The sequence below is a fragment of the Syngnathus typhle genome, linkage group LG14 (assembly GCF_033458585.1).
Source record: "Syngnathus typhle isolate RoL2023-S1 ecotype Sweden linkage group LG14, RoL_Styp_1.0, whole genome shotgun sequence".
Classification (NCBI taxonomy): domain Eukaryota; kingdom Metazoa; phylum Chordata; class Actinopteri; order Syngnathiformes; family Syngnathidae; genus Syngnathus; species Syngnathus typhle.
Genome location: NC_083751.1, coordinates 2,178,370 through 2,204,890, shown reverse-complemented (window position 1 = coordinate 2,204,890; position 26,521 = coordinate 2,178,370). Strand labels below are relative to the sequence as shown.

The 26,521-nt window shown below is 44.7% G+C and overlaps 3 protein-coding genes across 8 annotated transcripts; 1 reads left to right on the top strand and 2 right to left on the bottom strand.

Annotated features, from left to right (window-relative positions):
- Positions 1 to 1,119: 1,119 nt before the first annotated feature.
- Positions 1,120 to 10,658, bottom strand: LOC133166611 (gamma-aminobutyric acid receptor subunit gamma-3). Its single transcript, XM_061296659.1, has 10 exons — positions 10,555 to 10,658; positions 7,079 to 7,209; positions 6,692 to 6,837; positions 5,510 to 5,577; positions 4,128 to 4,351; positions 3,471 to 3,553; positions 2,292 to 2,429; positions 2,048 to 2,200; positions 1,777 to 1,976; positions 1,120 to 1,704 (listed from the first exon to the last, which is right to left on the bottom strand). The coding sequence occupies exons 1-10, from the start codon at positions 10,597 to 10,599 to the stop codon at positions 1,423 to 1,425; spliced, it is 1,470 nt and encodes a 489-aa protein (XP_061152643.1). The 5' UTR covers positions 10,600 to 10,658; the 3' UTR covers positions 1,120 to 1,422.
- gabra5 (gamma-aminobutyric acid type A receptor subunit alpha5) lies at positions 10,110 to 24,188 on the bottom strand. 6 transcript variants are annotated; one of them, XM_061296651.1, is made up of 14 exons: positions 23,934 to 24,188; positions 23,754 to 23,854; positions 20,291 to 20,455; positions 18,960 to 19,086; positions 18,084 to 18,168; positions 17,897 to 18,021; positions 17,719 to 17,786; positions 17,376 to 17,596; positions 16,822 to 16,904; positions 15,110 to 15,172; positions 14,720 to 14,863; positions 12,175 to 12,327; positions 11,907 to 12,118; positions 11,281 to 11,841 (listed from the first exon to the last, which is right to left on the bottom strand). In XM_061296651.1, exons 3-14 carry the CDS (start codon positions 20,357 to 20,359, stop codon positions 11,545 to 11,547), a joined length of 1,647 nt encoding a protein of 548 aa, XP_061152635.1. In that variant the 5' UTR covers positions 20,360 to 20,455; positions 23,754 to 23,854; positions 23,934 to 24,188; the 3' UTR covers positions 11,281 to 11,544. The 6 variants fall into 6 exon arrangements, 5 of the variants coding, with proteins under 5 accessions (XP_061152635.1, XP_061152633.1, XP_061152634.1 ...); XR_009717825.1 differs by lacking the exons at positions 23,754 to 23,854; positions 23,934 to 24,188 and adding an exon at positions 10,110 to 10,617 and having other exon boundaries at positions 11,282 to 11,841; positions 20,291 to 22,478; XM_061296649.1 differs by lacking the exon at positions 23,934 to 24,188 and having other exon boundaries at positions 23,691 to 23,826.
- Positions 20,515 to 24,872, top strand: gabrb3 (gamma-aminobutyric acid type A receptor subunit beta3). Its single transcript, XM_061296663.1, has 8 exons — positions 20,515 to 20,602; positions 20,684 to 20,751; positions 22,427 to 22,647; positions 22,787 to 22,869; positions 23,462 to 23,599; positions 23,683 to 23,835; positions 24,168 to 24,412; positions 24,491 to 24,872. The coding sequence occupies exons 1-8, from the start codon at positions 20,530 to 20,532 to the stop codon at positions 24,857 to 24,859; spliced, it is 1,350 nt and encodes a 449-aa protein (XP_061152647.1). The 5' UTR covers positions 20,515 to 20,529; the 3' UTR covers positions 24,860 to 24,872.
- The last annotated feature ends 1,649 nt before the right edge of the window (positions 24,873 to 26,521 follow it).

The window sequence follows — 26,521 nt, the reverse complement described above, 5'->3', positions numbered from 1 at the left end:
AACTAGAGCTGAAAGTTCAGTGTTCAAAGGTCACCCAGGGGTCACCACGGGGTCACCACGGGGTCACCGCGGGGTCACCGCGGGTTCAAAGGGGTCACCGCGGGTTCAAAGTTCAGGGTTCACTTTTTTTTTTTTTTTTTTTTTTTTTTTAGGTTAACCTTTATTTAACCCAGTGCTTCTCAATTATTTTCTGTTACGCCCCCCCCTAGCAAGAAGAAAACTATTCGCGCCCCCCCTCCCCACCGTGACTATCCTAACTTGTCTTGTAAGTCGTAAAATGTTGCACTGTCGCAAACGTGACAGAAGTAACAATGAGAGCGCCACTGCCCCCTGCTGTAGTAAACGCGCAATTACACTTTATTCTAGTACTGCCAAAAAAAAAGCCTGTTCCCCAGGGTCACACGCGCCCCCCCAGGAATAGCACCGCGCCCCCCAAGGGGGCGCGCCCCACTATTTGAGAAGCACTGGCCTAGGTGACTGATTCACAATTTGGTTTTGTCTGATATCAGAGATTAAATAAAGAAAACCAACTGGCTGATTGATTTGTTTTAATTGAGAGGAAAAAAAAACAGCAAAAGCATTTCACTAGCTGACCAGGAGATGGCGACAGCGTGGCATCTGAAGACCATGGATTGTTTGTTCTGCTATAGCCTAGGTGACTGATTCACAATTTGGTTTTGTCTGATATCAGATATTAAACATAGAAAACCAACTGGCTGATTGATTTGTTTTAATTGAGAGGGGAAAAAAACAGCAAAAGCATTTCACTAGCTGACCAGGAGATGGCGACAGCGTGGCATCTGAAGACCATGGATTGTTTGTTCTGCTATAGCCTAGGTGACTGATTCACAATTTGGTTTTGTCTGATATCAGATATTAAATAAAGAAAGCCAACTGGCTGATTGATTTGTTTTGATTGAGAGGGAAAAAAAACAGCAAAAGCATTTCACTAGCTGACCAGCCCCACTATTTGAGAAGCACTGCATTATACGAAGAAAAAAACTATGTATATTAAGGCTTTCAAAAATGACTCACCACAGTAAGGCTTTTAAAAAGCTTCAAAAGGTCTATGTACAGTAAGGCTTTAAAAAGATCAGGCTTCAAAAATGACCATGTATATATAGGCTTAAAAAATGGCCTTTTATTTTTAAAAAGACAAAGCCCACAATACAATTAAAAATCCATACATTACATTTAAATATCATTTTGATGATAGTAAGGCTAAACTACAAGCTACCATTTGTTAGCAGCTGAGCTCGCTACTTATACCTTCTTGTTGTCTAAGTACACACTAGCAATGGGTGGTAAACTGGAAATATTAAAAAATCCTTTGTGTTTAAAGCATTAAGGCTGTATTGGCTAACTGACATAGTGACCTATCTTTGCAAACACTACCAGAAGGGTGTACGCTTTGAATTGTCACTAAAGGTAGAGATATCCCACCCAATAGACCACGTTGAAGAGAAAAAAGGAGGCAGGGAAAAAGACCCTGGAGTAGGCGTCCAGGTCTAGCAAGTCTACGTGGACGCGTCCTCTCCGCCAGGCACCGTCTTTGCAGTCGTCGTAGCAACAGAAGAAGCCGAAGCAGTCTTTGCCGTCCAAACACTGAGAGGCGCACGTGTCGTCCAAGTCCTGCCAGTAGGTGGTGTTGTTCAGGGTCACCACCGTGGGAGGAGGCTGCCCGGCATCCAGCACCGAATAGTTCTGCAAACAAGACACACTTTTACTTCCTAACCTTAGATGGTGTTACACATCATATTAGGCTAGCATACTTACATGCCGTTTCCTGTCCATGCAAGGGGGGGAGCGGGTCCAACTGGAGTAATAGTTGAGGGTGGCGTACTCCATCAGAGCGGCGAAGACAAACAGGAAGCAGACGGTGACAAAAAGGTCCATGGCCGTCACGTAGGACACGCGCGGAAGAGACGTCCTCGCCACCGTGCTCAGCGTAGTCATAGTCAGCACCGTGGTGATTCCTGCAAAACTTTTCAAAGTCAAGTTTCCAGCCTGTTTTCAAAGCACGTTTAGGGTTAGAAGTTTGTCTGACCCAAAGCGGTCCTGGCTGGCGTGGCGTCTTTCTTGATCCAGAAGGAGACCCAGGATAGTACCACAGTGAGAATGCAGGGAATGTAGGTCTGGATGGTGAAGTAGCCCATTCGCCTCCTCAGGTCAAAGTACACTGTCATCGCCACGTAGTCCCCTGGATGTGTGTGTTGGGGCACGCCGCCAGCGGCAAAAATCCAAAATTGTTTACCCATCTCAGCCACTCATCTTTGAGTGGTGTCGAGTACCTGCTGTGGTCTTGATGATGTTGGTGGTGTTCCTGAGGCCAATGAAGTCAAACTGATAGAGGCGCCAGGACTTTTGGTCCGCCGCCTCCACCGAGTTCCTCCTCCACTTGTAGACCATCTCGTCACGCGGGTACCCGTCTGCAACGGTTCCAGAACAAACACAATGCATTATACTTGGCCAAACCATCTTTCTTCATAATCTCGTATTAATCGAGAAAAGATGCTAATATGTGCGTGCTAACAATTGCTATGCCATCTACTATATGCTGTACGTTCACAGGTGGGCTGCATATCAGCATTGTGATGAGTTGATTAGTGGAAGACAGGCACAATCACCGCCCCACACACACTCTTAGGGATGGACTTCACAAGAGGAAGAGGATGGAGTGGTTGCCACGGCAACAGCTGTCACATCGTCTGACTTGGCTTTCATTAGATTTGTGGTCTCCGAGCGTGAGGCCCATTCATTGACGCTCAAGTGCCTCCTTTGATGGGCCCCTTTAAAAAGAGCCTTTATTTACATAGTTCATGCGCATCCTGTTAAAATAAAAATCAAATTAATAGCAAGACCAAAGGGATACCTGATGGGTGTCAAACTCAAGGCCCGGGGGCCAGATACGACCCGCCACATCATTTTATGTGGCCCGCACAGACAAATTGTGCATCACATTCGTGTGTCATTACTAGAATTGCAAATTGTCTTCACTTTTAATATCTTCTTTTTTTTTTTTTATATTTGACCAGTTTTTACTCATCTGATTTAAAAACGAGTTATTTGTCAGTTTGTTTTGTAGCTTTTACTGTATATAATATGAGGTACTCGTACATTTATTTGGGTTGACAGTCCTAATAGCCCTCCAAAAGAAGCTATGACTACAATGCGGCCCGTGAAAAAAATGAGTTTGACACCCCTGATCTAATAGGAACCAAAATAAAGGACAAGGGTGACAAAGAAAGTGAGAACCTAGAGCCAGCTCTCTGAATACCTCACATTAATTTCCATGTTTATTTCAAATGTATGAATTGTAAATTACATTTCATACTGAAAGTAACATGATCTCAAACAAAATAAAACATTTGTCTTGTTGATTGGGACCTTGGCAACAAATGCACTGCTGAATCTTGAATAAAATATTTTAAAATGAAATGAAATAGTGTCATTTGTTGTGTCATACTCACAGCTGGAGAAGATGAGCGGACATGAGTGCTCGTCCATGGGAAAATTGTGTAGCTGCAGCTGGCACTCTGCGTTTATAGTCAGTCTGAAACAACAAGTTGCATTTGACTTGTGAGAAAAATTAAAAAAAGCGAGTGCTAAAAGGCAACTCGGTGTTATGAGCCTTCAAGCATCGTAAACAGATACTCAGGCATATATTCTTTATCCTCTTTGACGAATGACTAACATTACTTTGTCTGTGTTATGCTGCCCCCACGTGGTCAAGGCACACACACCATGAGAGAAGCACAATATCAATTAAATTGAGGCAAAAAAAAAAACATAGCCATCACTACAGACAAGCTTTGCTAGTTGAACTTGAAGTCTGGCCCACTTGAAGTCCGATTTTTTTTTTGTCATCCACGTCAAGGCATTTTAGACACGCTGACATTCTATCGTCAGCTTCTCATGCAATCTCACTCAGCCCCTTCAAATATGCATGAAAGCAAATTTCCAAACATCTCCACAAGGCCACAATAATGTTTATTGTTGATGTCGAGGTGAACCTTGGAGAATAGTTAAAAAAAGCAACGAGGCAGGTCAGCGTCACTCGATTTTTTTTTCCCGTTCACAACCAAGCCAGGGCACATTAGATGCGACTTCGGGTCACACTTGTTTACCTCAAGGTGTAAAGTATCTTGCCGTTGTTCCATATTCTGAGCAGCTGATTTGGCGTGGTGATCCAATGGGCGTCAGCGTTCTTGGAGTTCCTGAAGATGGTGTCGGGCAACCAGATGAGGCCCACCATGTTGCTGTTGAGCGTCAAGATCTTCATGCTGCTGCTGTTGTAACGCAAACGGCTGTCGATCCACGTCTGCGCGAAGATGATGTCAATTTGGTATTCCTGGAAAAGCAAAGAGGCTTGATGGATTGCGATGAGTCCCCTTCAAGGGCCCAGGCGCGGTATTGAACAGGAAGTCAGACATTTGGGTTTGAGGCCGCCGGTAGTTTCACTAATTGACTAAATGGACTGACCTATCATAACATGAAAAATTCTCAGAAATGATCCATTGTAGTTTGAATTAGCCATTTCTTAATCGGTAGCAGTCGTGGAAATCTTGATGATTGGAGGGTTTGAATGACTATTATTATTTCACCACTGAGCGAGGCAAGCAAGCCAGACATCCCCATGGCAACAGTTCCCGCGAGCAACACTTTGGCCCCTCCGGTTTCTAAAATATTTTCATGTTGCATCTGACCTTTGGCCAAAAGCGCTTAAGTAGCAGGCCAATTACAAGGAAATCTATAATCAACGAGTACGCAGGGTGCTGATGACCTTTAATTGTGCGCCGCCGTGGGGAAGCGGAGAAGAAAAATTGAACATTTGTAGAGGTAGATTTCTGAAAGGAGCAGCTAGCTAATCTGTGGGGATAATTCCCCATTGCATGGAGACTGGGAGGTGATCGGTTCTCGAAATTCTGCCAAAAGGAAATTCCTTTCACTTCTCTTTTCAATGCTTTTTTGGTTAACTACAGGAAAAACAATAATGGCATAATAATATGGAAAATTGAAAGAGGACTTCAATCTCTTACGAACAAAAATTTACAATTATCGTGCTGAAGAATGAATGGCGATTTTGTCTTGTCACTGTGATCGAACAAAAGACAGGTACAAAAGCATGCTGCCCCCATCTTTTTTTCTTTCGCTACATGCTAATAAACGGCGATTAGTCCTTTCATTGTGAAATCCTGAAAGCAAAACGACATTGTTCTTTTTGTGTCCTGGCAACCCGGAACAATGGCGGTAGTGGAATGAGAGTGTACGTGACTTATTAGCATTTTTCAAACCTGTATTACTTTTTTTTTTTTTTTTTTTGACACATTACAAGACACCCGTTTGTGCAACTCCAGGGCTACAAATTAACTTGTGATTGGGATACCACAGGAGTCCGTATTAGGTCCTAGATTGTTCATTTCAAAACAGAAATGTCCATCTTTTTAAAACAAGATAACATTCAAAGATCCCTCCCAGATTATTCAACTCGAGATCTGTTGTGATTTACCATATCAATGGAGGACACGGGTCCGATGCTGTTGACAAGAATGTCCACGTCGATGAGGGTTGGCTTGACTGTTGAGAAGAAAGACAATGCTAATTAGTGGAGAAGCGCATCATTCACGATTTAGTGAGCAATGCGAAGCAGCACTTAAGGCCATGACAACAAAACGTGACCGTCACGATCAAACCAATCTTGTAAGGAATCAATTGTACGTAGGACAGCTCATGTTCCAAAGCATTTCACCAACAATGCTCGATCCAAAAAGGTAACAACAATACATGAACATGTACATAAAATGATCCAATGCATGTAGCCATTAGAGAAAAAATGTTCACATGTTGCGAGTGTTTGTGTCCCCCAACACAAGTATGTTGTTTTGAAAGGAGAACAATGTGTTTTAGTTTTGACACTAAAGCCGTTTCGTTTTGGAACGTCAAGCCGATCGATTTCACTCAACGTGAGCAAGAGAAAGCCAGCAGTTTCTTTCTCGGTCTCCTTCTCAGACGGCGGGATAATCGCCTTTGATTTCCAATATAAACTCATCAAAGCAGTGGGATTAACTTAGCTTTTCGTTTTCGTTTCTTCTCTTAAATAAAGGAACAAACGGTATGGAAAATCGATAACACTCAGGAATGCTTCACTGTTTTCCTGAGGAAGATAGCTGACTTGCTAACAGTTAGCCAACATGGGTGACTGCTAGCTTGCGGCTGGCTCCAGATGCCAACATAGCGTGTTAAGTCTCAAACATACTAATCAAAATCCTTTGTTGAGAGCCCCATCAAGTCAACAGGAAGCCAAAGTGCACCAAAATAATAGCGATAAGAGTGATGAACATGACATCACATTAGAAGAACTGAGTGACAGACGATATCGAGCAGCTATCTGAAGGTACTATTGTAGTCCATCCCGTTAAGTTCTTGACAAAAGTATTAGGACAGTGTGAATAAATGAAACTCAACTCACTTTGAAATAGTTCCTTGGCAGCAAAGCACTACTTTTGTTCAAACTTATTTCAATGGTTATTTGCTACAAGATGGCAGCAAAGTACTACTTTTGTTGAAACGAAGATCCTCAACTAATTTTGAGAGTTTCTCAGCGCCAAGATGGCACAAAAGCAATTCTTTTCTCAAAACGGTCCTCATCTCACTTGATCAATGTTATCAATAAAAACAATAATCAAATGACCTCCAATGTCGGGCCTGAGCTTGCGGTCGTAGTCCTTGAGGAGTCCGTTGAGGATTTTCGTGGCATCCGACTGCTGAGATTTGGTTGGCATCATCTTCTGGACTGTCACGTCCTCGTAGTCGTCCTCATAGTCGGAAGTCACACAACTAAACACGCAGAATTAAATGCCCATTTTAATTTTCTAATCAAATTTCTTTTCAAGATATTTTCTTTTCCCCGGATTTAATTGTCTATAAATTCACATTCATTCTCATGGAAAGTTTCCAGTTATTAATTTACACATTTTTCCAACTTAATTTACCATAGACTGGCAACATTCAGGAAATTTTTATAAAATGTCTCCAACCCTAATTCTGCATTTTATTTTTAATAATATGAGCTACACACCTTGCATTGAGAGCCATGAGGAAGAGGAGGAACCAAGGCGAGCAGGCGGAGGTCATGCTGGCCGACCGCCACTGGTCTCTTGCTACAAGTCTTTCCAAGTCCTCCTTGACGTTCATCTGTTTCGCATTACCCTGAAAGACATTTTTTTTCTTGATGGTTCACATCCAAAACGCCAGCATGCCACGGCTTTGGCGCGCAACGTCGGTCCGCATCCTTCTTCTCCTCTTCATCATCACGCTAAAAGTGGGTGCGCGTATGAGAGGTAACTGCGTGCAACTCTTCACCCTCCTTTTCCTGTTGTTCCTCACGCATCAGACACACAAGCCTGCAACATGCCAGAGGCGGAGATAGCGGAGATGAGTGTTTACTCGGGTGGCCAGAGTGGGGCAGGGGCGGTTCATTTTGGAAGGGAGCGGGAGGAAGATTAGACACTAAGCAGTTTTCTTTTTTTTGAATGATGAATATTATTATTACTATAATCATGATTAGAAAGTTAGTGATTTTGTTGATTTGTTATTTTTTATTATTCCAGATATGAAAAAAAACAAAAGCACTAGTCGAATATTTTATACATTTATGTACATTTTGTTTTGTAAAATGGTCTGTGATTTCCTTGCAGTACTACTAATGTACTTTTTGTGAAAATGTATCCTTCAAAATATGAATATTGAAAAAATATATATATATTTTATACTCTATTCCTATTTTGTTATTGAAATTATTGTAAGCGTTCTTGCTGTTGGCCAACATCGCATTCATTTTTTAGCTTCTGCTTCCCTCTGCTGGTCACAAAAGGAATTGCAACGCTCTGTCCCAATTTTCAAGGTATTAAGTTTTACAAAAGAAATTAATAGCACTTTTAGCACTTAATACCATGTATTACAAATTAAATGTATTACACAATTTTGTATTAAAACAAAAGTTCAAATGGTTAGATGCTACGGTATTTGGCACTGTGGGTTAACATGTTATTTGAATAAATATAAATATTTCAAAATGCATTAGTCACAGAACAATTGAATTGTCACGTGACCACGGTAACCGTCAGCATTTCAGGTAGCACCCCGATGCGACTCGCCTCCATCCGGTGTGCGTCAGTCAGCGCGCCCAAAGGTTACGCGGCGCGTCTGTTTGCACTTGTGCCGTGACGGTTATCGCCGGGCGGCTTAAGTCGCTGTGCCGAGGACGCAAAAAGCAACTTAAATGCAGCTAAATCCTCCGCAAGCAGATGTGAGCCAGATGTTGAAAGATGGATTTATATGTGTGCTAACTGCCGACCCGACATGTGTGCTATGTGTAATCAAGCACGTGCCGTGCCGCCCGCCCGGCCGCCGGCCGGCTTGTTGTTCCATTAAGGAAGATTAAGCTTGTGCAGAAATGCATCTTAAATAATGAATATAGTCATCAGATGTATATTTCATATATGCACTACTTCCACCCTAGGTCTCAATTCTTTTGACACCACTTCAAAAAGTACCGTTTTTTTCCGTGTATAGTGCGCCCCCATGTATAGTACGCACCCCTAAAAATGGCATGCTGATGCTGGAAAAAAGCTTGTACCCATGTATAATACGCACCCAATTTTTATGAATTTTTTAAAAAAAAAAAAATTTTTTTTTTTTTTTTTTAAGTCCCAATGACAGTCACACACGCAGGGAGGCAATGGGTCCCATTTATATAGTCTTTGGTATGGTCTTAACTAGGCTGGATGTAATTTTTTTTGTTGGCGTTGATTTCTCCGACTGCCCGTAAACGCACCACCGCGCTCCGTGCGCATGGAGCGTGTTTGAAGTGAACAGCAGAGAAGAAAGGAACAAGGCAAAGTGTTGTGAAATAAAATATTACCTGTAATACGGATTTAGGTAGAGAACTGAACTCTCGCTCTTTATATAGCTGACGTGTCTTGCTTATCCGTTCTGCGCATCTGTAATGGCGGCCTCCGTATGATATCCGGTTTGCGTGTGTGCGAGAGCGAGATAGAGCGAGAGAGAGCGCGCGAGAGAACGCTCAACCGTAGCGCGCCGCCGACCGCCCAACTGCACCGGGCTGGTCGATTATTGTGACAGAGCCGTCGCTGAAATTTAGAAGATATTTTTAAAGTCCTGATGTGCTTTCTAAAATTTAAGTGGACCTCAGTGCGCACTGCGCAGGGAGCTTAATTTGGTGCAGCGCGCCGGGCGCTCACTGTCGCATTGCTTAAAGAGCGCCTTTGTGTTTTAGGATGAACAGCAGAGACCAAAGGAAGAAGGCAAAGTGTTGTGAAATAAAATATTACCTGTAATACGCATTTTGTTATTTGCTGATTGAAACTGCTAATTAAACTGTGAATTGAAACTAATAGGAAGAAAACAACTCTCGCTCTTTATATAGCTGACGTGTCTTGCGCATCCGTTCTGTGCATTTTATTTCACAACACTTTGCCTTTCTTCTCTGCTGTTCACTTCAAACACGCTCCGTGCGACCGCAATGCTCTCGTATCAGACGCTTGCTCGATCACCTGCTCGTTTGCTGTCCCGTGCGCGCACGAAGCGCGGTGGTGCGTTTAAGGGCAGTCGGAGAAATCAACGCCAACAAAAAAAATGACATCCAGCCTAGTTAAGACCATACCAAAGACTATAAAAATGGGACCCATTGCCTCCCTGTGTGTGTGACGATCATTGGGACTTAAAAAAAAAAAAAAAAAAAAATTAAAAAAATTTTTTTTTTTTTTTTTTTTTCTTTTGTACCCATGTATAATGCGCACCCCTGATTTTAGGACAATAAATTAGTAAAATTTTGCGCACTATACACGGAAAAAAACGGTATATTATTCTTGGTAAATTATGCATTTTCAACATTAACACTGTTTTCGTGAGACTCCAATAATGTTCTTTTACTTTTTTTTTTTTTGTCCGTGAAAGCATTATTTATTGCTTCAGATATTTGCATTTAAAGAACAGCCCATATTAAAAATGCACTTTCATGTGATAAGTAGAATACATCCATGTGCTCCCCAAAAAGTTTCTTTTAAAATGATGACAGGCCACTTGAAGGCATTTACATTGCATTCATATTTCAGAACTTTTATAAGACAGAAACAAATGCTCTTTTCAAAACTCATAAAAACAATCAGATTACAAGGCGTCACCGTGTTGTATCCAAACTAAAAGCTACTAGTGTGGTGTTGCTGTTGCTAAATTAATGGCAATATACAGAAAGAATACATTTTACGCAATGGCGTTCCCAAAAAACACAACGACACGGTTGCGGGAAAAGTACCAATGAGCATTTAAGCCACAGCAAAAAGAGAGTGAAGGCAGAAATTGATGACAATTCAACACAAAATCTCAATTTAAAGTAAGCGGAAAAAGTACAATACAATTTAAACAGCATAAAAGTTACTCATCAGTTGTCATCTAGTTTTTTTTATGCAGACAAAAAGTAAGACAAGAAAAAAGTTGACATTCTTGGAGGGGGAAAAACAAAAGTTCAATTACCTGAACAAAGTCGTAGTTGGGCAAGAAATGTGTTCTAGTCCTCATCGATATTTTTTTTTTCCCCTGGAAAAAAAATTAGGAATAAAGTACATTTTCAGAAGGGGGGGGGGGGACCTCAAAGATTAGTTCTGAGTGAGTTTGTGCACTCTGAAGGCAACACACGTTGGTTGGCATGGCTTTGCGCCATGTCCTCATTTGTACAAAAGAAGGCTCCAAAAAGCTGTACACAAGCTGCTGTGGGCAAACGACAACAACAAGATCAATCGGAACTTTTTTTTTTTTTTGCATAGCATTTGGCCTCGCTGCCATGCTGCGCCCACACTCAATGATGACAAAGCTCAAGGATACACAAGGTTTTTGAAGCTCCACCGGAGAGTTAACCTAAAATGGCCACTTCAAAGACTGACTGTGGGTTCTTGAGACTTTTTTGGGGGGGGGGTCTACCAAAATTCATGTTGAGACAATCTGGTTTTGGGGATTGAATTTACAAACTGTGAAGGTTTTTTGGACCACTCCAAAATCCAAAATGGCAGACTTCCTGTGTCTTTTTTGTGGGTCAGCTACCAAATTCTACATTTGGGGCCAACATTTTGAAATTGGGTTTCACATTTTATATCGACCCCTGAAAATGACATTCAGATAATTGCGTTTTCTTGAGAATTTGTTTTTGGTGGATCTGCTCTTTCAAAGTGTCAATATTGGAAAGTGGCTTGAGGGCATCACCCACCTGTTTAGTACGTGTGCCTCCTATTTGTAGAACATCTTTGAAGGCTGGCTGGAAATAGCCAAACTGTCCTTGACAATGTATTTTTGCAGCTCACAACTGACCTTGCTGTACTTTGGCACCATGCCTCTTGTCCTTTCAAAGAGAGAACTACAATCGAATCCAAATGCTAAAAGGTGAAAAACATGGCCGTGAAGGAGATGCGGGAGAAGCGACATGCAATGAAATTACCTCAAATGAAAAAGCGACAGATGAGTTTAGGAAGGTTAAGTGCTGGGCGGCGTGGCGTGCGGCTCCCGGTTGAGATAGGTGGCCCAGTAGACCAGGTTGAAGGTGCCGAACAGGACGGGGAACACGATACGGGACATCTTGTCAATCTTGCTGACGCTGTTGTAGGTCTTCTTGGGATCGGCGCCTTTGGACTCGGGGGGCCCCTTGAGCTGGACCGACGTGCTGTTGGAGATGGTGGACACGGACGCGTCCTTGGTCAGGTTGGTGGTGTAGTTGACGCCGGCCGTGCAGGCGTTGTTGGGTTTCTTGGATAGCACCAAGGGGTCTTTACGCTAGAGGAAGAAAAGACATTACGCGATTTGATGAATCGCCAATCCCGAATTGGAAGGCCACTTACTTTGGGCTGTTGGGCCTCCATGGCCTTCTTGCCGTCCCAGGCCCAGCTACGCTTGGTGAAATAGTTGACGGTGGCGAACTCGATGAGGGCGGAGAAGACGAAGGCGTAGCAAACGGCGATGAACCAATCCATGGCGGTGGCATACGCCACCTTGGGCAGCGAGTTGCGGGCACTGATGCTGAGCGTGGTCATGGTCAACACTGTGGTCACACCTGTAACGAGTCACCGTGAGAGCCGGCGTACGATACACAGGGTGGCTGCGTCTCACCAAAGACGGTGCGTGCGGGCACGGACTCGCGGTTGAGCCAGAAGGAGACTTGCGACAGGATGACGGTCATGAAGCACGGCATGTACGTCTGGATGACGAAGTAGCCGATCTTCCTCTTCAGGAAGAAGTGAGCCATCATCACCGTGTACTGGCCTGATTGACACACAACAGTTAATCAATCATTCGGAGATTGAACAAAACCACAGGTGGCAACATTTGACACGGGCTCTCTCTAGTGATGCGTTGAAGAACCACATTTTTAAATTGCTGGTGCTTAAAGAGAGTTATGTATTTTTCTTTAGGTGAGTCTTGGTATAGAACGTTTGAGAATCTGTTGGGTTTTGAGTGTCAGTAAACCCAATTTTTGCTTGGGGTATTAATCACAATAAATCGGATTGTTGACCCATCTTGTTGCGGTCGGTCAAGATAAACGTCGCCCTTGTCCTTTGAACTCATACATGTTGTTGTTTGGGGTATTAGTCAAAGACAAAGAGGATCACGGTGCAATCCCCTGAAGAATTGACCATACACAAATTGTAAAGATAAACATCGATTTGCCATTTTGGCCGTCTCATCCGGAATATAACAGATCAACTGCGGTCATACAAAAAAAAAAAATGGTGGCTTGTTCTTTAAAATTTCCTGGAATCAGGGAGTATGATCCTACTCTTATTTGTCACGTGAAGGCAAAATAAATGGGTTGCCGGGCAAGACATCATCATCATCATCCTGTTAACCAACGAGGGATTGCATTTTATTTCCTCTCCCGTGGAAAAAATCCACAGATGACTGTCGATTTTTTCTCCCTCTCTCGCTAATCCCCCGCCACAATCTGCATCCTGTGTGTGCGTGCGTGCGTGCTCAGGATTGGTGCATCCTCTCCTGAGCCGGAACACCACTGGGGCAGCAGAGGCGGAGCAGAGGGTGGCGGCCGCCGCGGGACGGCAGAGCGGAAAAGTTTGGGAGACGTTCCGGCGAGCATCCATCATGTCCTCGGCCAGCGGACGAGCATCCGTCAGACGAGCTCGGTGGCGCCGGCGTCGCCCCGGCGCCGCTCGCTTTTGACCCCGTTTTTTCTTTGGGTTTTTATTTTCCACAAACGTGGATGGGAAGGTGCGGAAAGATAAAAATAAAGAAAAATGCGGCTTTGGTGGACTTTAACGTTTGGATTTTGGAGCGTGTGCGGCGAGCTGCCCTTCATCGCCGATAACAACGCGGCCATGCTGGTCAACTGGTGAGTGAGCGCCGCGCCGCGCCGGCGTTCCCTTTCGCAGTTGTTGGGAAACTCGCTTTAATTCCCCGGCGTCATTCGGTGAGGGCTTAACACGGCAGGCCAAAGGTCACCCGTGTCCACTGTGAGCTATTCCCGGCCCGCTTAAGGAGGGTTTGTACCTGCGATTAGCGTCTGGAGGCTCCGTCTGTCTTAAATAAAGAAGCCTTCGGCGTCACGGCGGGATTTCCAGCGCCGCCGGTGGCGCGTGATTCAGAGCGGACCGCTATTGGTCGGAGCGGCTACTGCATGTCAACCATAGCAGGGATTCCCTAAATTTGATGGCTGTACAGAACCATTTTGTTTTTACCAATCACAAGCAATAGATTCATCTACTCCAATAGACATTTTCAGATTAATTACATTTGGATCATTTGGTTTATGGCTAAATTTGCAATTGTATTATCCTCTTGAATTTAACACCCGAGGAGCAAAGGTGCGTCAACTGGGGTGTTGAAGGTCGTGACGGAGGGTGAAAAGTCTGGCACAGTTTGTTACACTTTTACACACTTTAGTGTTTGGCGCGCCAAGTCAGGTGCATTTTGGAAAGCCTGGCATCATACTCGATCTTACACAAGAGACTGGAGCAGATGCCACTCGGCCCCTCCCTCCCTCCCTCCTCTCCCCTACGTGGCACTGCCGCTGCAGCCAAAGTGATGACGTCACTCGGTAAAAGCACAACTGCCTGATGGGCACCGCGTGAGGATTAACCCTGCACAACCAATAGCTGGGATGCTGGATAAGTGTATTTTTCTCCCCCTGGGACGGGGGCTTGGAAAAGGGAGGGGGGGGGGCACATCTGGCGATGTGTGGGAGGCCTTCCCAAATCCGAGTGATTCATTTGTTGTCCCTGTCAGGCTTGATTTGAAAACATTTGCTATGAAGAATGTCAGCCACAAGCCAGAACATTAGCATTTGGTCGGCCAACATATAGTAGAGAAAGCCCCCAAAATATTAGGGAAGAACCATTTCAAATGACAGTTGATCAAATAGCATCATAGTGAGGATGGAAAGCAGATCAAGAAGGATTTAAAAAAAACAACAAAAAAAAACCATACCATTTCGTAATGCTAACATGATAGCAGATGGTAGCAACTCAAGCACTCAAGGCGCCAATGAAGTTCAATGTACAAAGCAATTTTCAAATGATAAACGTGGCAGCAATTGATGCCACCAGATGGCGCCAGAATAATTATGATCACAAAAAAAAAACAGCCAATACGAGTTTTTTTTTTCTATAATAACCAATGCTGAACGGAAGAAATGCACGTTCACCTCTGCTGGTGTGGATGTCCTCCGTGCCGGCCGTCTGACCAGTCAGGTGGTACTGGTTGAGCCTGTTGCTATCCTCGCCCACCACCACCGACTTGGTCGCCCCCATTTCCCAAGTGTAGACCACCTCCGAGACCGGGTACGCATCTGAGGGACACAAACATTTCACCTGTCATGTTCACTCGGGACGCCGTGAAACTATAAAGCGAAATAATAATATCAGCTATTCTAGATCTTTTACATGCAAAGTTTAAAAAAAAAAGAAGAAAACAATGAGTCAAGCACACATTTTGTGGATTATACAGTTGAGTAAATTACAGGTTACGTGACTCTTCTTTTCTATTTGAGCGCTTTAAACCTTTGACTGCAATCTCAACAGTGACATGTATTCACAGTTAATCTGCGTGTCGCCGTCCTCGTCCGACAAGCCCCGTTCTCCATAGCCACCTGTGCTGCCTGAAAGTCACAGTACGAGCAGGATGTCATTTTGGCTGCTTGCTTAAACAACCATTTTGGATGGTAAAAGCAAATCTCAAAGTGGAAGGAATGATCACAACATGTGTAACCCCCCCCCCCCATTACATCATATAACGCACAATTTCTAGGAGTTCAGAATGAAACCGAACAGGTCCTGGAGTGTGACCCAGTGGATGTCGTGGGGAATGTAGTGGTATCGAAATTTAATGGGTAAAAACAATAACATAAAAAAATCCAGGCCTTCTGCCTCGACTCCAATTTCTACGGAAACCGCGTCCGACAGAAGCAGTTGTGCGGCTAAAACCAATCGTAAAGTATAACCCCCGTTACTAAATCTATGTGTGCGCGGCAATCGGCGGTCCAATCTACAAGCACTAATCCCACAACTGTGGTGTCAGAAGACTTCACAGATTGTCTTCAATATCCCCAGATTGACCTCAACCCCGTCGGGATTATTGTCTCTGACCAGCCGCGACAACGTTAGCGTGTTTTGTAACTTTGCCGTCCATTGTTTGTCTCCACTGGTACTAGCGCTTCTTTCAAGCCAACATTTAGCGAGATAGTAACTCGTGCGCTATGGATTAGTATGGGTATGTCAGGTGCTGCTCAAAAGAGAATTTGGGGTGCCGATATGCAAACATCTACAGTGCGTTGAAAAAAACTCGGAATCTTTTAGGGCGAGCGCCAATTACGCCAATTACAACCAGTTCAATATGTTAAAAAAACGTTATGAATACTTTGTGGGTTTGAACGACATAGCCCAGTCAAAAATATTTAGTGTGTTTAACAACAACACCAAAAAACTGTGACTTCAGGAGTAAAACTTCTTATCATTAGCAAACTAGCAAAACATGAGCTAACGAATCCCAAGTTAGGGATAGTAGCCTAGCGAGAGCATGAGAGGTGATTAACGTGTCCAAGAACGCAACCGTGGCAGCTTTGAGAGAGCCAAGAGCAACAGGGCGGGAGAGCGGGCCGGCCCAGCCCGCCAGGCGGCATCCAAGGGGGTCAAAGGATTAGCTCGGGTTAATGGAGTTGCAGAAAACCGGATGCGACGCTGATAGCTTGCAAGGCTCACGCAGGCCCCAACACATCACACAAAAGCTTTTTTTTTTTTTTTTTTTTAAATGTATATTTAAAAGGCTTTTCAAAAACCCCTAAGCAGATCGGAAGTTAGGATTCTGTGTTCTATTATTTGATTATTTTGTCAGGTTCCTCTCCTAATTCTGAAAAAAATATTTCAATTTTAAACCTAAAAAAATTCTTCCCCTCCAAAAATGCTTCAGTTTACATTTTCTATGAAAACAGAGGGGAAATACCCCCCCCCCCCCAATATAAAAAAAAAATTGTATTTTAGATTGAAATTAATGATTGTATTTTTAAAATATCATTGTATTAAGTGGCATCTTTGTGAAGACGGCAACGGATGCAGTCGGCTGCGTGGCTTTACCTAATAAACTGACCTGTGAGCGGTGTGGATTTAAGTCTACCTTGCAATTAATCTAAGTCGCTTTTAGCTTGGATCGGGCTCACCCGACTAACTGCAGGGAAGCCCCTCTTAATTCATCCCAAAAGCTTAAACTCAACTACCCGTACGTCACAAAACAAACACCTCGTGGTCTACTTACAGCTTCCAAACTTGAGGGGGCAGGCATGCGCGTCCATGGGGAAGTCCTCCAGTTGCATGGGGCACTCTGCAGATATAGTCAATCTGAAAAACAAACAAAAAGCCATCCATGCATCAATAAACTTTGTGTAAGATTAATCCAAAAAGTCCTATAAAAGGGAGAAGACTGCTACTCCCACCGTGTGGACTCAATTGTAATTTCATGATGGAAACGTAATGTAAAAATGATGTAACAATGTACTTTGTGCAGCTTTCGGAGATTTTATTGGAGAACCTATCCCCTATTATTCCTAAGAACTCCTCATCGGTCCTATTCTCTTTTCTTTGTGTATAGATCAAAGCTTTGACACCATTTTGTGGCATCATGAGATCAAAATCGGCATTCCGTTCAGCCATAGCCTGGTTTAAATGTAAAAACGTTTTGCTGCCGCCTTGTGGCATAAAGAGGTGTTACAAAAGTTTTAAGATTTGCGAGTACTGCTCCAACTCTGCATGCCGTGGAAGTCGGCGAGCTCGTAACTGCACGGCAGCTAAAGTCACAGGCTCGTCAGGTACCTCATGGTGTAGAGCAGCGTGCCGTCATCCTGCAGCCTCAGCAGCTTGTTGGGTGTGGTCATGTTGTGCGCGATGGACTTCTTGCCGTTGAGGAAGAAGGTGTCGGGCGTCCAGATGTTGCTGGCCAGAAGGTTGTTGAGCGGCAGCATCTTCATGGGCCCTTTGAAGCACAGACGCTCGTCCTTCCAACTCTGGCGGAAGAACACGTCGATGGTGTACTCCTGAAATTGAACGGCGAGTCGGCCATTTTGCTTTACGAATTCCATCGCTCATACTTTTTGTGAAATTCAAATTTTGACCTAAAGAGGCCGATTGGAAACAAATATTTATATATAAGTCGTACCATTTCCGTGTCCGAGACTGGACCGAAGCTGGTGACAAAAATGTTGGTTTGGATCTCGGTCACATTTTCTGTACGATTACAGAAAATAAATGATTTCAGACAACAACTTGTATCTTAAGGTGATGAACATTTACAAAGGGATGTAAATGTTGAATGTGCGTCGTGTGCACGCCGTTACCTCCCAGTCCGGGGCGCAGCCTGTTGTCATAGCCATCCAGCAGTCCGTCCAAAATGCGGGTGAACACTGTGATGTTGTTAATTAATTCCGTCTCGGAGGGGGTCCCTGTCGCCTCCTGCTGGAGGCTAGACGACAACAACTGGACGTCAAATTACTGTTGATGATGGTGATGATGCGTCACGCTCACCTCGGGCGGCAGGTGAGGCTGGCGAGCAAGAAGCAGAGCCACGTGCGTCTCATTGCAAAGCTGCGCTGCATTCCATCGCCCATTCCTGCGGACAAAGGGACCTCGTGATCATGTCCGGCCAAAACAAGGGCTCATTAGGAGTTGGGCTCCGAAGAACGAGATTGACGCCCGCGGCCCGAGTGCTGTCTAGCGTTCTGCTATTCTGCAGAGAGCACAGCTTTATTTTGACAGATGTCAGCAAGGGCAAGAGTTGTTTCTTTTTTTGGGGTGTTGTTATCCTTTATGGTCATTGAAAAAGTCTCTATTGTGTTTTCAAAAGATATTTTCTGTTCGGGGGCACATTTTATTCAATATTTTAGATTTTTCTTAGTCTATTTGCTATTTAAACATATTTAATATTCTGGTATGTATTGCTGTATTCATTTAAATATCTTTTATTTGGCAATGTTCATTAATTTTAGTTTCAAATTATTTTTGCGGGCTATGTAAAAGTGCCTGTATATTCTTTTAAAAGTGTTTATTGCCTTTTTATGTAATTATTCTTTTAAAGATTTAAGGCAATTTTATCCATATTTTCATTATGACGTTATTTTATTATGTAGATGTGCTTCATCCAAACATCTTTTTAATATTTACTAACATGAATAGCAAAAATTCCTTAAATTTGTTTTTTGCGTTTTTCATAGGAGAGCATAAAACACATAAATGTAAAAAAATAAATAAAAAACAGAAAGGGGGGGGGTTAATTAGACAAAATCAGAACGGGTTAAAAAAATCACAGCCCACTGGAATTGTTCCACCTGCATCCCTGCACCACACATGATCTTCTCCAGGAACAGCACCTTGCACACAGACACACACATTCACACCTTTTACCTTCAAGAAGAAGACGACGTCTATCTCTCGTCCTCCAGCGTTGCTCTTCGGCAGGCTCTCCCCGGCGCAGCGCTCCAAATTTGCCGTTCTGGTGGATGGGGAGGGTGGAGAAAGAACGCCCCCCCTCCTAAAGAAAAGACGTGGTGTTCAAATAGAAAAAAAATTATAATAGCATCACTTTCATTCTGCTCGGCCGTCGCTGTGACAAAATAAGGTCCCCCCCACCCCCCCAAAAGGTCTTAAAATATAATGAGGAGGCGAATGGGAGAACGAGAGGAGAAGAGAGGGCGGGAAGCAGCACTGGTGGATGTGCGCAGTGGCGGCGGGGTGAAGATGCTGGGAGGGGATGGGAGGGGGGGGGGGGGGCCGCAAGAGAAAGAGAGAGAAAGCGGTTGGATAACACCGCTGGATCCATTCCTTGTTCTTAGCCCACTTCTGACACCACCGAAAAAAAGAATCCAAACTGCTGACTCGTTTGCTGTGACACGTTGACGTTCCAGCGGCAGGGCTGAACCACTGAGAAAAACACCCCAGTTGACATTCCCCCCCCCCCCCCCCCCTCAATACTGCAATTGGGAATTAACACCTCCAATCCTGTCCTCTTCCAATGTAGTTTAATTTGAAAACAAACAAGCAACAAATGAAAGTGTTTTAATGTATCATTTGAATCGTATTTCTATTTTGCTTTACAGGAACGCCGTTGATGGGAACAAAAAGCTGCATGCCATTTACGACACAAGGTGAGTGTCGTTTTAATGTCACTTCCTTCTGTCGTGGAAAGGCGTTGGAAAGATTAGATTGTTTTTACAACATGAAATTGGCTTCTTATGAGCAGAATTGACAAGTGTCAGTCCTGTTTATAGCACACATTTCGTAGTTACTCATCAATTGAATGCACTAAAGGACAGACAGCGCCACCTTCAGGCAGGGAGGGACAACAGCATAACTTTCACCTTAAAAATTGTACTTGTTGACAGTAACTGAGTACTTGTACTTTGATATTTCTCACCACCGGTAACTAGAGCCCCCGCTGGCCCAGCCTTGCTTCTCATTAGCCTTCCACATGTACACAAGAATGTGCGTGAAGCGCGCAAGAACGTTATTTGAGGCGACAAGCTGCCAAAAAGAAGCAAGAAGTACTGCGTGGGACGCTGTGGATTGATGGCGCGTTCAGGCGTGTGTCGTCGTGTGGGTGAGGTCTCACCTGATTTAGTGGCGCTCGCCGGGGAGAGAGGAAGGGACCGACCGAGGGAAAGGAGGAGGAGGGAAGGAAGGAGGCAGGCAGGGAACGAGCGAGCGCCTCGAGGCAAGGGGGCGAAGCGCCGACTTACACCCGGCCGGCCACATAGCTCGTCTACGCTGGGAGAATGAGGGCCCTCCGGGCGGCGTGCTGGTGTCATTGCTGGCCGCTGGTCGTGGCCGCTATGTGCGCATGCGCCAGGTGAGCTGGATTTGGCGCCAAGGATGACTTCTTCTACTGCTTCTTTTTCGTCTGCCTATTCAAATGTGCATACATTGACATTTAAAAATGGCCGCTATTTTCTCTTTTAGCGTCAAAGAGCCCGGCAACATGTCTTTCGTCAAAGACACAGTGGACAAACTTTTAAAGGGATACGACATTCGTCTCAGGCCAGACTTTGGAGGTGAGAATACTTTATAGATTTTAATTCTATTTATTGACATTTAGGTAATAACAGACACTCTTGGTTGTGTTATTTTTGAAGGTGCCCCTGTTGCTGTTGGCATGAGCATAGATGTGGCTAGCATAGACATGGTCTCCGAGGTGAATATGGTAAGTTCCACACAAACTATTTTATTTGACATCTATGAATGCATATGCATACATTACTTGCAATCGTGATATGCATTTTGAGAAGCGTGTGCGGATAAATCTTCCCATAAAAGCATCATGCCAACCACTCTCATTATGTATTCATCGTAAAAGACATGCTGGATTTAGCAAACCGACAATAAATAATACATTGATTGCAATAATGTTGACATTCATCTGTGTATTTATACGTCTCGGTCAGACACCCATAACTTAACGATGTGTCCGTTTGCATGTCGTTACGTTCATAATGTAAACGTCTGCTTGTGCATTTATCTACGAAGACAAATTTGTCTGGATGTTTGCGTACACACAAATATGCATGCTAACATCAGTCTAACATTCACAGACACTAATTTAATGCTGCATGAATGAATTCAACATGCGGTTTGTCGAACAACTTGGTGCACATTCCACCGGGGAAGTGTCTGATGAACCTTGTGCACGCTGTTCCGCTATTCCCAGTTGATAGGCAGCTGTTAGTGGGACAATTTGCACGTCTGACACGGGATGGCACGCCGTTCTCCCACCGGGCCTCATTAACCGGAGACTTGGTTTCTCCCGAGATCCAAATGATCTGACAACAAATTAGCGCGCATCTTAACTAAATTGCTACTTTTAAAATTTGAATTGCGATGAGACTAAAGTGAGTTTCAGGTTCGGAATGACGGTTAGCGCTCCAGACGCTGAGCTGAACCCGCCATGTTGTGCTAAAGCTGATTCAGCCGAGCCACTCTGCCGGTGTTGCTGCATGTGGGCGGACATCGCGTCTCACAACACCTGCTTTTCATCTCACTACTTTCTCAGCAGCAGCTTCTCTTCAACTGCTATTACACGTTAGCATTAAGCTAGAAACATTTTGGTGTTTCAGTGTGCCGTTTTGCTTTGTTATGTATGTCAGTTATGCTTTCGACAGGGAGCGAGAAAATTTGAATCAAACCCGCTTTGGAGAACTGAGGGAGATCTTATCATTCCCTCAAAGCGATGTTATATGATAGTCTCCCATTTACTGGCAGCGAGGAAATACATTTGGGAGGGCGGAAAGTATTATTATGCCCATTTGCATATGCACTTACTGTAAACAGCCAGCCCAGTTAATGTACTGTACACACATAATACAAAAGCACACCAGAGTCTTCAACGGCACAAGGAATGAGTTGACAATGTTAGTGTGATTCACTCCTAGCTAAGAAAATGATGCAGTTGCTACACTATGCAGCAATCTTGCAAAAAAAAAAAAAAAAACTGCATTTCCATCATTTCATCCGCGTCAGGTCAGCACTTTTACACGGCCGAGTTATATTCATTTGTTCAGATGGGTTGTAGTCAGCCTTGCCAACTACCGTTACGGGACAGGCACCGTAGGCCGAGCGCACCGCTACACGGAACACGCGTGCGAGTTTGAATCACTGATGCGGCACGGCTTGTTTATTTCCTGTGACCGGCTTATTTATTTAAGAGAATATTAGTCAGCAGAATGTCAGCTCCTTTAAAAGGCTGCAAAAGCTTTTGTGTTGCGCCCGATCAGTGGTGGAACGTAGCCAGCGAGTCAATGAGGGCCTTTATTAATTATTGATCCACCCATCTATCAGGATCTATCAATCCATCCGTCCGTCTCCCCCCCCCCACCCGGCAGGACTACACGCTGACCATGTACTTCCAGCAGTACTGGCAGGACAAGCGACTGGCCTACTTGGGCATCCCGCTCAACCTCACCCTGGACAACCGGGTGGCCGACCAGCTGTGGGTGCCCGACACCTACTTCCTCAACGACAAGAAGTCCTTCGTGCACGGCGTGACTGTCAAGAACCGCATGATCCGGCTGCACCCGGACGGTACCGTCCTCTATGGGCTCCGGTAAGAGGCGGATCTGATAAGTTGGCCCGATTCAAAACTTGCTTCCCTCCTTACTGTGTTCTGTACAATCTTCACACCGCAATGCAGCATCAACCAATTTTTTATTATTTTTTTTCTCGCCCCCGGCCTTTGGACTCAGAATCACCACGACGGCCGCTTGCATGATGGACCTGAGGCGATACCCGTTGGACGAACAGAACTGCACGTTGGAGATTGAGAGTTGTGAGTTAATGACACGCACGGTGCAAAGGAGAGCCAACCCTCATTAGTTTTGATGATATGTGCCCCTCCGCTCGCCATTCACGTGGAATCATGTGTAAAAGCGCGTAAGATTTACATGTGCAGCAGCCAGCGCTCCGGCGCCGACTCGTAAATCAGCCTTTTTGCCTCCCGCAAATGTAAAGTGCATCGCGTGCGGTTCATTCACAAGTTCGCCGTGCTGTTAAATCAAACGACCGACCGTTGCGCCGTGCCAAAAACGATACGCGGGAGTCGACAATGTCACTCTCAATAAATAAATTGTTTTTCAACTCAGAAATATGTGTTTATTTACATAAACAAACTACTATTATTAATTTGATTTATTCATCAAATATTTTGGTATAATACTGATATTTGTTATTGTAATTCAATTGAATTCAATTAAATGTTTGTGTTAGTTAAAAGTCTGGTAGGAGGACTTTAAAAAAATCTATTAAATTGCAATCCAATATTGATAGCAAAAAATTAATTAGTTTTTAAAGTTGTTCCGCCTGAGTGCAATATAAAAAAATTAACCATAGTCTTTTTTTTTTTTTTAATGAACACGTGACAGACGGCTACACGACGGACGATATCGAGTTCTACTGGAAAGGAGGCGACACGGCCGTGACGGGGGTGACGCGCATCGAGCTTCCGCAGTTCTCTATAGTGGACTACAAGCTGGTCTCCAGGAACGTGGTCTTTTCCACAGGTAAACGTTGGGAAATATGAAATGAAAGAATCTCGCTCCTATCTCTCAGATTCACTTTTTTGTGTGTGCGTGCGTGCTTGCAGGTGCCTACCCTCGACTGTCTCTGAGCTTCAAGCTGAAGAGGAACATCGGCTACTTCATCCTGCAGACTTACATGCCATCCACCCTGATCACCATCCTGTCCTGGGTCTCCTTCTGGATCAACTACGACGCCTCGGCCGCTAGAGTCGCTTTAGGTAAACGGCGCCGACCTGCCTTGGAACGTCAAAACGACAACATGATCATGTACTGCACAACTATTCCGTACTGATGCTTTAATCTGTGTCAGTCTTACGCTCCGTTCTCGTTCTTGGCCCTCCAACGGGAATCGATGGCACGGACCCACACAGCTCTCCGCTCCCTCCCCCGCACACACTGTTCAAGCTCTACATTTTCAGCCCACTTACGCAACAGCGCTCAAAACAGAAATGCAAAGAAACATTGTTGATATAGTTCATGTATGAACCATGTCCAGAAACGGCAAGTCGGATTACTATCCTGACTCGACGGGCTGCTTTTGCGTCGGTAGGCATCACCACCGTGCTGACCATGACCACCATCAACACGCATCTGAGGGAGACGCTACCCAAGATCCCCTACGTGAAGGCCATCGACGTGTACCTGATGGGCTGCTTTGTCTTCGTCTTCTTGGCCTTGCTGGAGTACGCCTTTGTCAACTACATCTTCTTTGGGCGGGGACCTCGCATGCAGAAGAAGCTGGCCGAGAAGGTGCAGAAGGCCAACAACGACCGCGCTGCTTTCGAGCGCGCCAAGGTGAAGCGATATCTGTTGGAGAGAGAAGGTATCCAAAGTTGAGGATGATTTTTGTTGTCCCCCCCCCCCCCCCCCCAGGCTGACTGTCAGGGCAACATCCTGCTGACCACGCTGGAGATCCACAACGAGGTGGGCCACACCACTGTCACCACCAGTAGCACCCGCAGCAGCACCGGGAGCAGCCTGTACGACGCCACGGCAAACTCCACCCCCGTCTCCCTGGACAACTCCTCGGGCGTCCAGTACAGGCGTGGCGGCAGCGGGGGCTCCGCGCGACCCGCCGGCTCGGACGTCAGGAGGAGCCGCCTGAGGAGACGGTCGTCGCAGCTGAAGATCAAAATCCCCGACCTCACGGACGTCAACGCCATCGATCGTTGGTCGCGCTTCATCTTCCCCTTCTCGTTTTCCTTCTTTAACGTCGTCTACTGGCTCTATTACGTCAATTAATGTGTACCTGCGCTTTTCGTGATGCTTGGACACGTGTCACGTTGAGGATGTGGGCAACCTTGTCACGGCACGGCCAACGGGTCGTCCTCCATGCACGGTCGCTATGTTCCCACGCCACTGGGATCTTAGAGGAGAAACAAACACCACATTAAAGTCATCAAAGGACAGCGACCAATCCTGGGTGTACACTATCCCACTTCTCTTGGCAAAAGTCATCCACAATTAAGGCCTGTAAATTGTCCAAGGGGGCGAGTGGGAATGGTTGTCTGGTCTATTATGGGCCCTGATTGACCGGCGACCAGTACAGGGTGTATTCACTCAATTTTGGACTGGTTAAGGTCTCAATTGCCGTTTGTGTATATGGACCCTGAGCAAATTGGCGACCAGTCTGGGGTGTATCCTGCGTCCCTCATCTTGGGTTAATTAGAGATTCCAAATGGTCCAGATGTGTGTGTGCAAATTGTTTGTCCATTTGTCCCCTGCGATTGGCTGGTGGCCAGCCCAGAGTGTGTCCCACCAAATATCATCTTTGGTTTAATTAAAGACTCAAAATTCTCTGTGAGTGTAAATGTGAGTCAGTGTGAACGCTTGGTTGTCCATATGCGCCCGGCAATTGGCCAGTAGCGTGTATCCCGCTACTCTCATCAAAAGTCACCAACATTACCTGATGCTAAAGTTCGCATTGGATGCTAAGCTAAATTTAGGGTGTGCGTCTTTAATGTTTATTTATTTATTTATTTTTCAAACAACCGCCAGACTTCTCATTGTTTTCATTATGTGTTGACTTTATAAAAACATGCAGACAAATCCCAGCTGGTGTGTGTGCCGTTCTTATCGAAAGCGTTCTCGCCATCTGCGGCCGGCCACGCGTAGGAGTGGACGCCAACTGCCACAACATGGCAGAACGCTCGCATGGCACAAGATACTAGATAGATAAAACGAGACAAGCGGCAAACTAGCGAGGAAGTCGGGTTTTTTTGGTTGTCTTTTTTAATTATTTCATTTTAATTGGTTAAAATAATTTTGCTTTTTGACAAAAAATCCGCGCCACTAATTGAGGACTGTTATTGTGTAAGTGATGGTTTGAGTGCCCGATTTTGAATGTGACATGTCTGCTGAAACGAGGATGTTACGTGAGCGACATTGCTCGATGGGGAGACAGCACGTCGGCTTTTACGTTTCAGCAGGTGAGCCCTCATATTGGTCTCTTTGTTTGCTGAGCTGTTCTGGGAGGCTAACTTTAGTTGCTAACTCAATGTTGCTATGCCACATGAGAAATCAGTTTTGTTCGTGCTGTTTCTTAGCACCTCGTGAAGGCCAGCGAGAGCGAGAGCGGGTGGCGGTAATAGTGACTGGTTGCTAAGCAACAGGAGGATGCCTTTGTGTGCGTGTGTGTTAGTCAATCTTGATGTGTCAAGGTTTGCTACTGTCATTGTTTAAAGGCGACATAAAGTGCTATGGAGCAGCCTGGACGCCAATAGTAACAAAACACGAGTCAAAATGACAAATTCCGGCGGGAAATATCAACCTTGGTTTCAAATGTCATTCGTTTTTAAACTACATTTATGAAATAATTTCAAATAAAATACATATCTTGTGACATTAAATTTTGGTTACATTTGCATTGTTTTTTATTTTTTTTTTTTAATTTTGATTTTTAAA

What these genes read in the sequence shown, in the direction of transcription:
- LOC133166611 (XM_061296659.1), bottom strand. Translation starts at nt 10,599, where the DNA reads ATGAGGACTAGAACACATTTCTTGCCCAACTACGACTTTGTTCAG. An exon ending in CCAACTACGACTTTGTTCAG is followed by an intron (nt 7,210 to 10,554) that starts GTAATTGAACTT and finishes AATGTCTTTCAG; the next exon opens with GGTAATGCGAAACAGATGAA. An exon ending in GCTCAGGCCCGACATTGGAG is followed by an intron (nt 5,578 to 6,691) that starts GTCATTTGATTA and finishes TCTTCTCAACAG; the next exon opens with TCAAGCCAACCCTCATCGAC.
- gabra5 (XM_061296651.1), bottom strand. Translation starts at nt 20,359, where the DNA reads ATGACACCAGCACGCCGCCCGGAGGGCCCTCATTCTCCCAGCGTAGAC. An exon ending in ACGTCGTCTTCTTCTTGAAG is followed by an intron (nt 18,169 to 18,959) that starts GTAAAAGGTGTG and finishes CTTTGTCCGCAG; the next exon opens with GAATGGGCGATGGAATGCAG. An exon ending in AGCCTCACCTGCCGCCCGAG is followed by an intron (nt 18,022 to 18,083) that starts GTGAGCGTGACG and finishes GTTGTCGTCTAG; the next exon opens with CCTCCAGCAGGAGGCGACAG.
- gabrb3 (XM_061296663.1), top strand. Translation starts at nt 20,530, where the DNA reads ATGTCTTTCGTCAAAGACACAGTGGACAAACTTTTAAAGGGATACGAC. An exon ending in CACGTTGGAGATTGAGAGTT is followed by an intron (nt 22,870 to 23,461) that starts GTGAGTTAATGA and finishes AACACGTGACAG; the next exon opens with ACGGCTACACGACGGACGAT. An exon ending in GAACGTGGTCTTTTCCACAG is followed by an intron (nt 23,600 to 23,682) that starts GTAAACGTTGGG and finishes GCGTGCTTGCAG; the next exon opens with GTGCCTACCCTCGACTGTCT.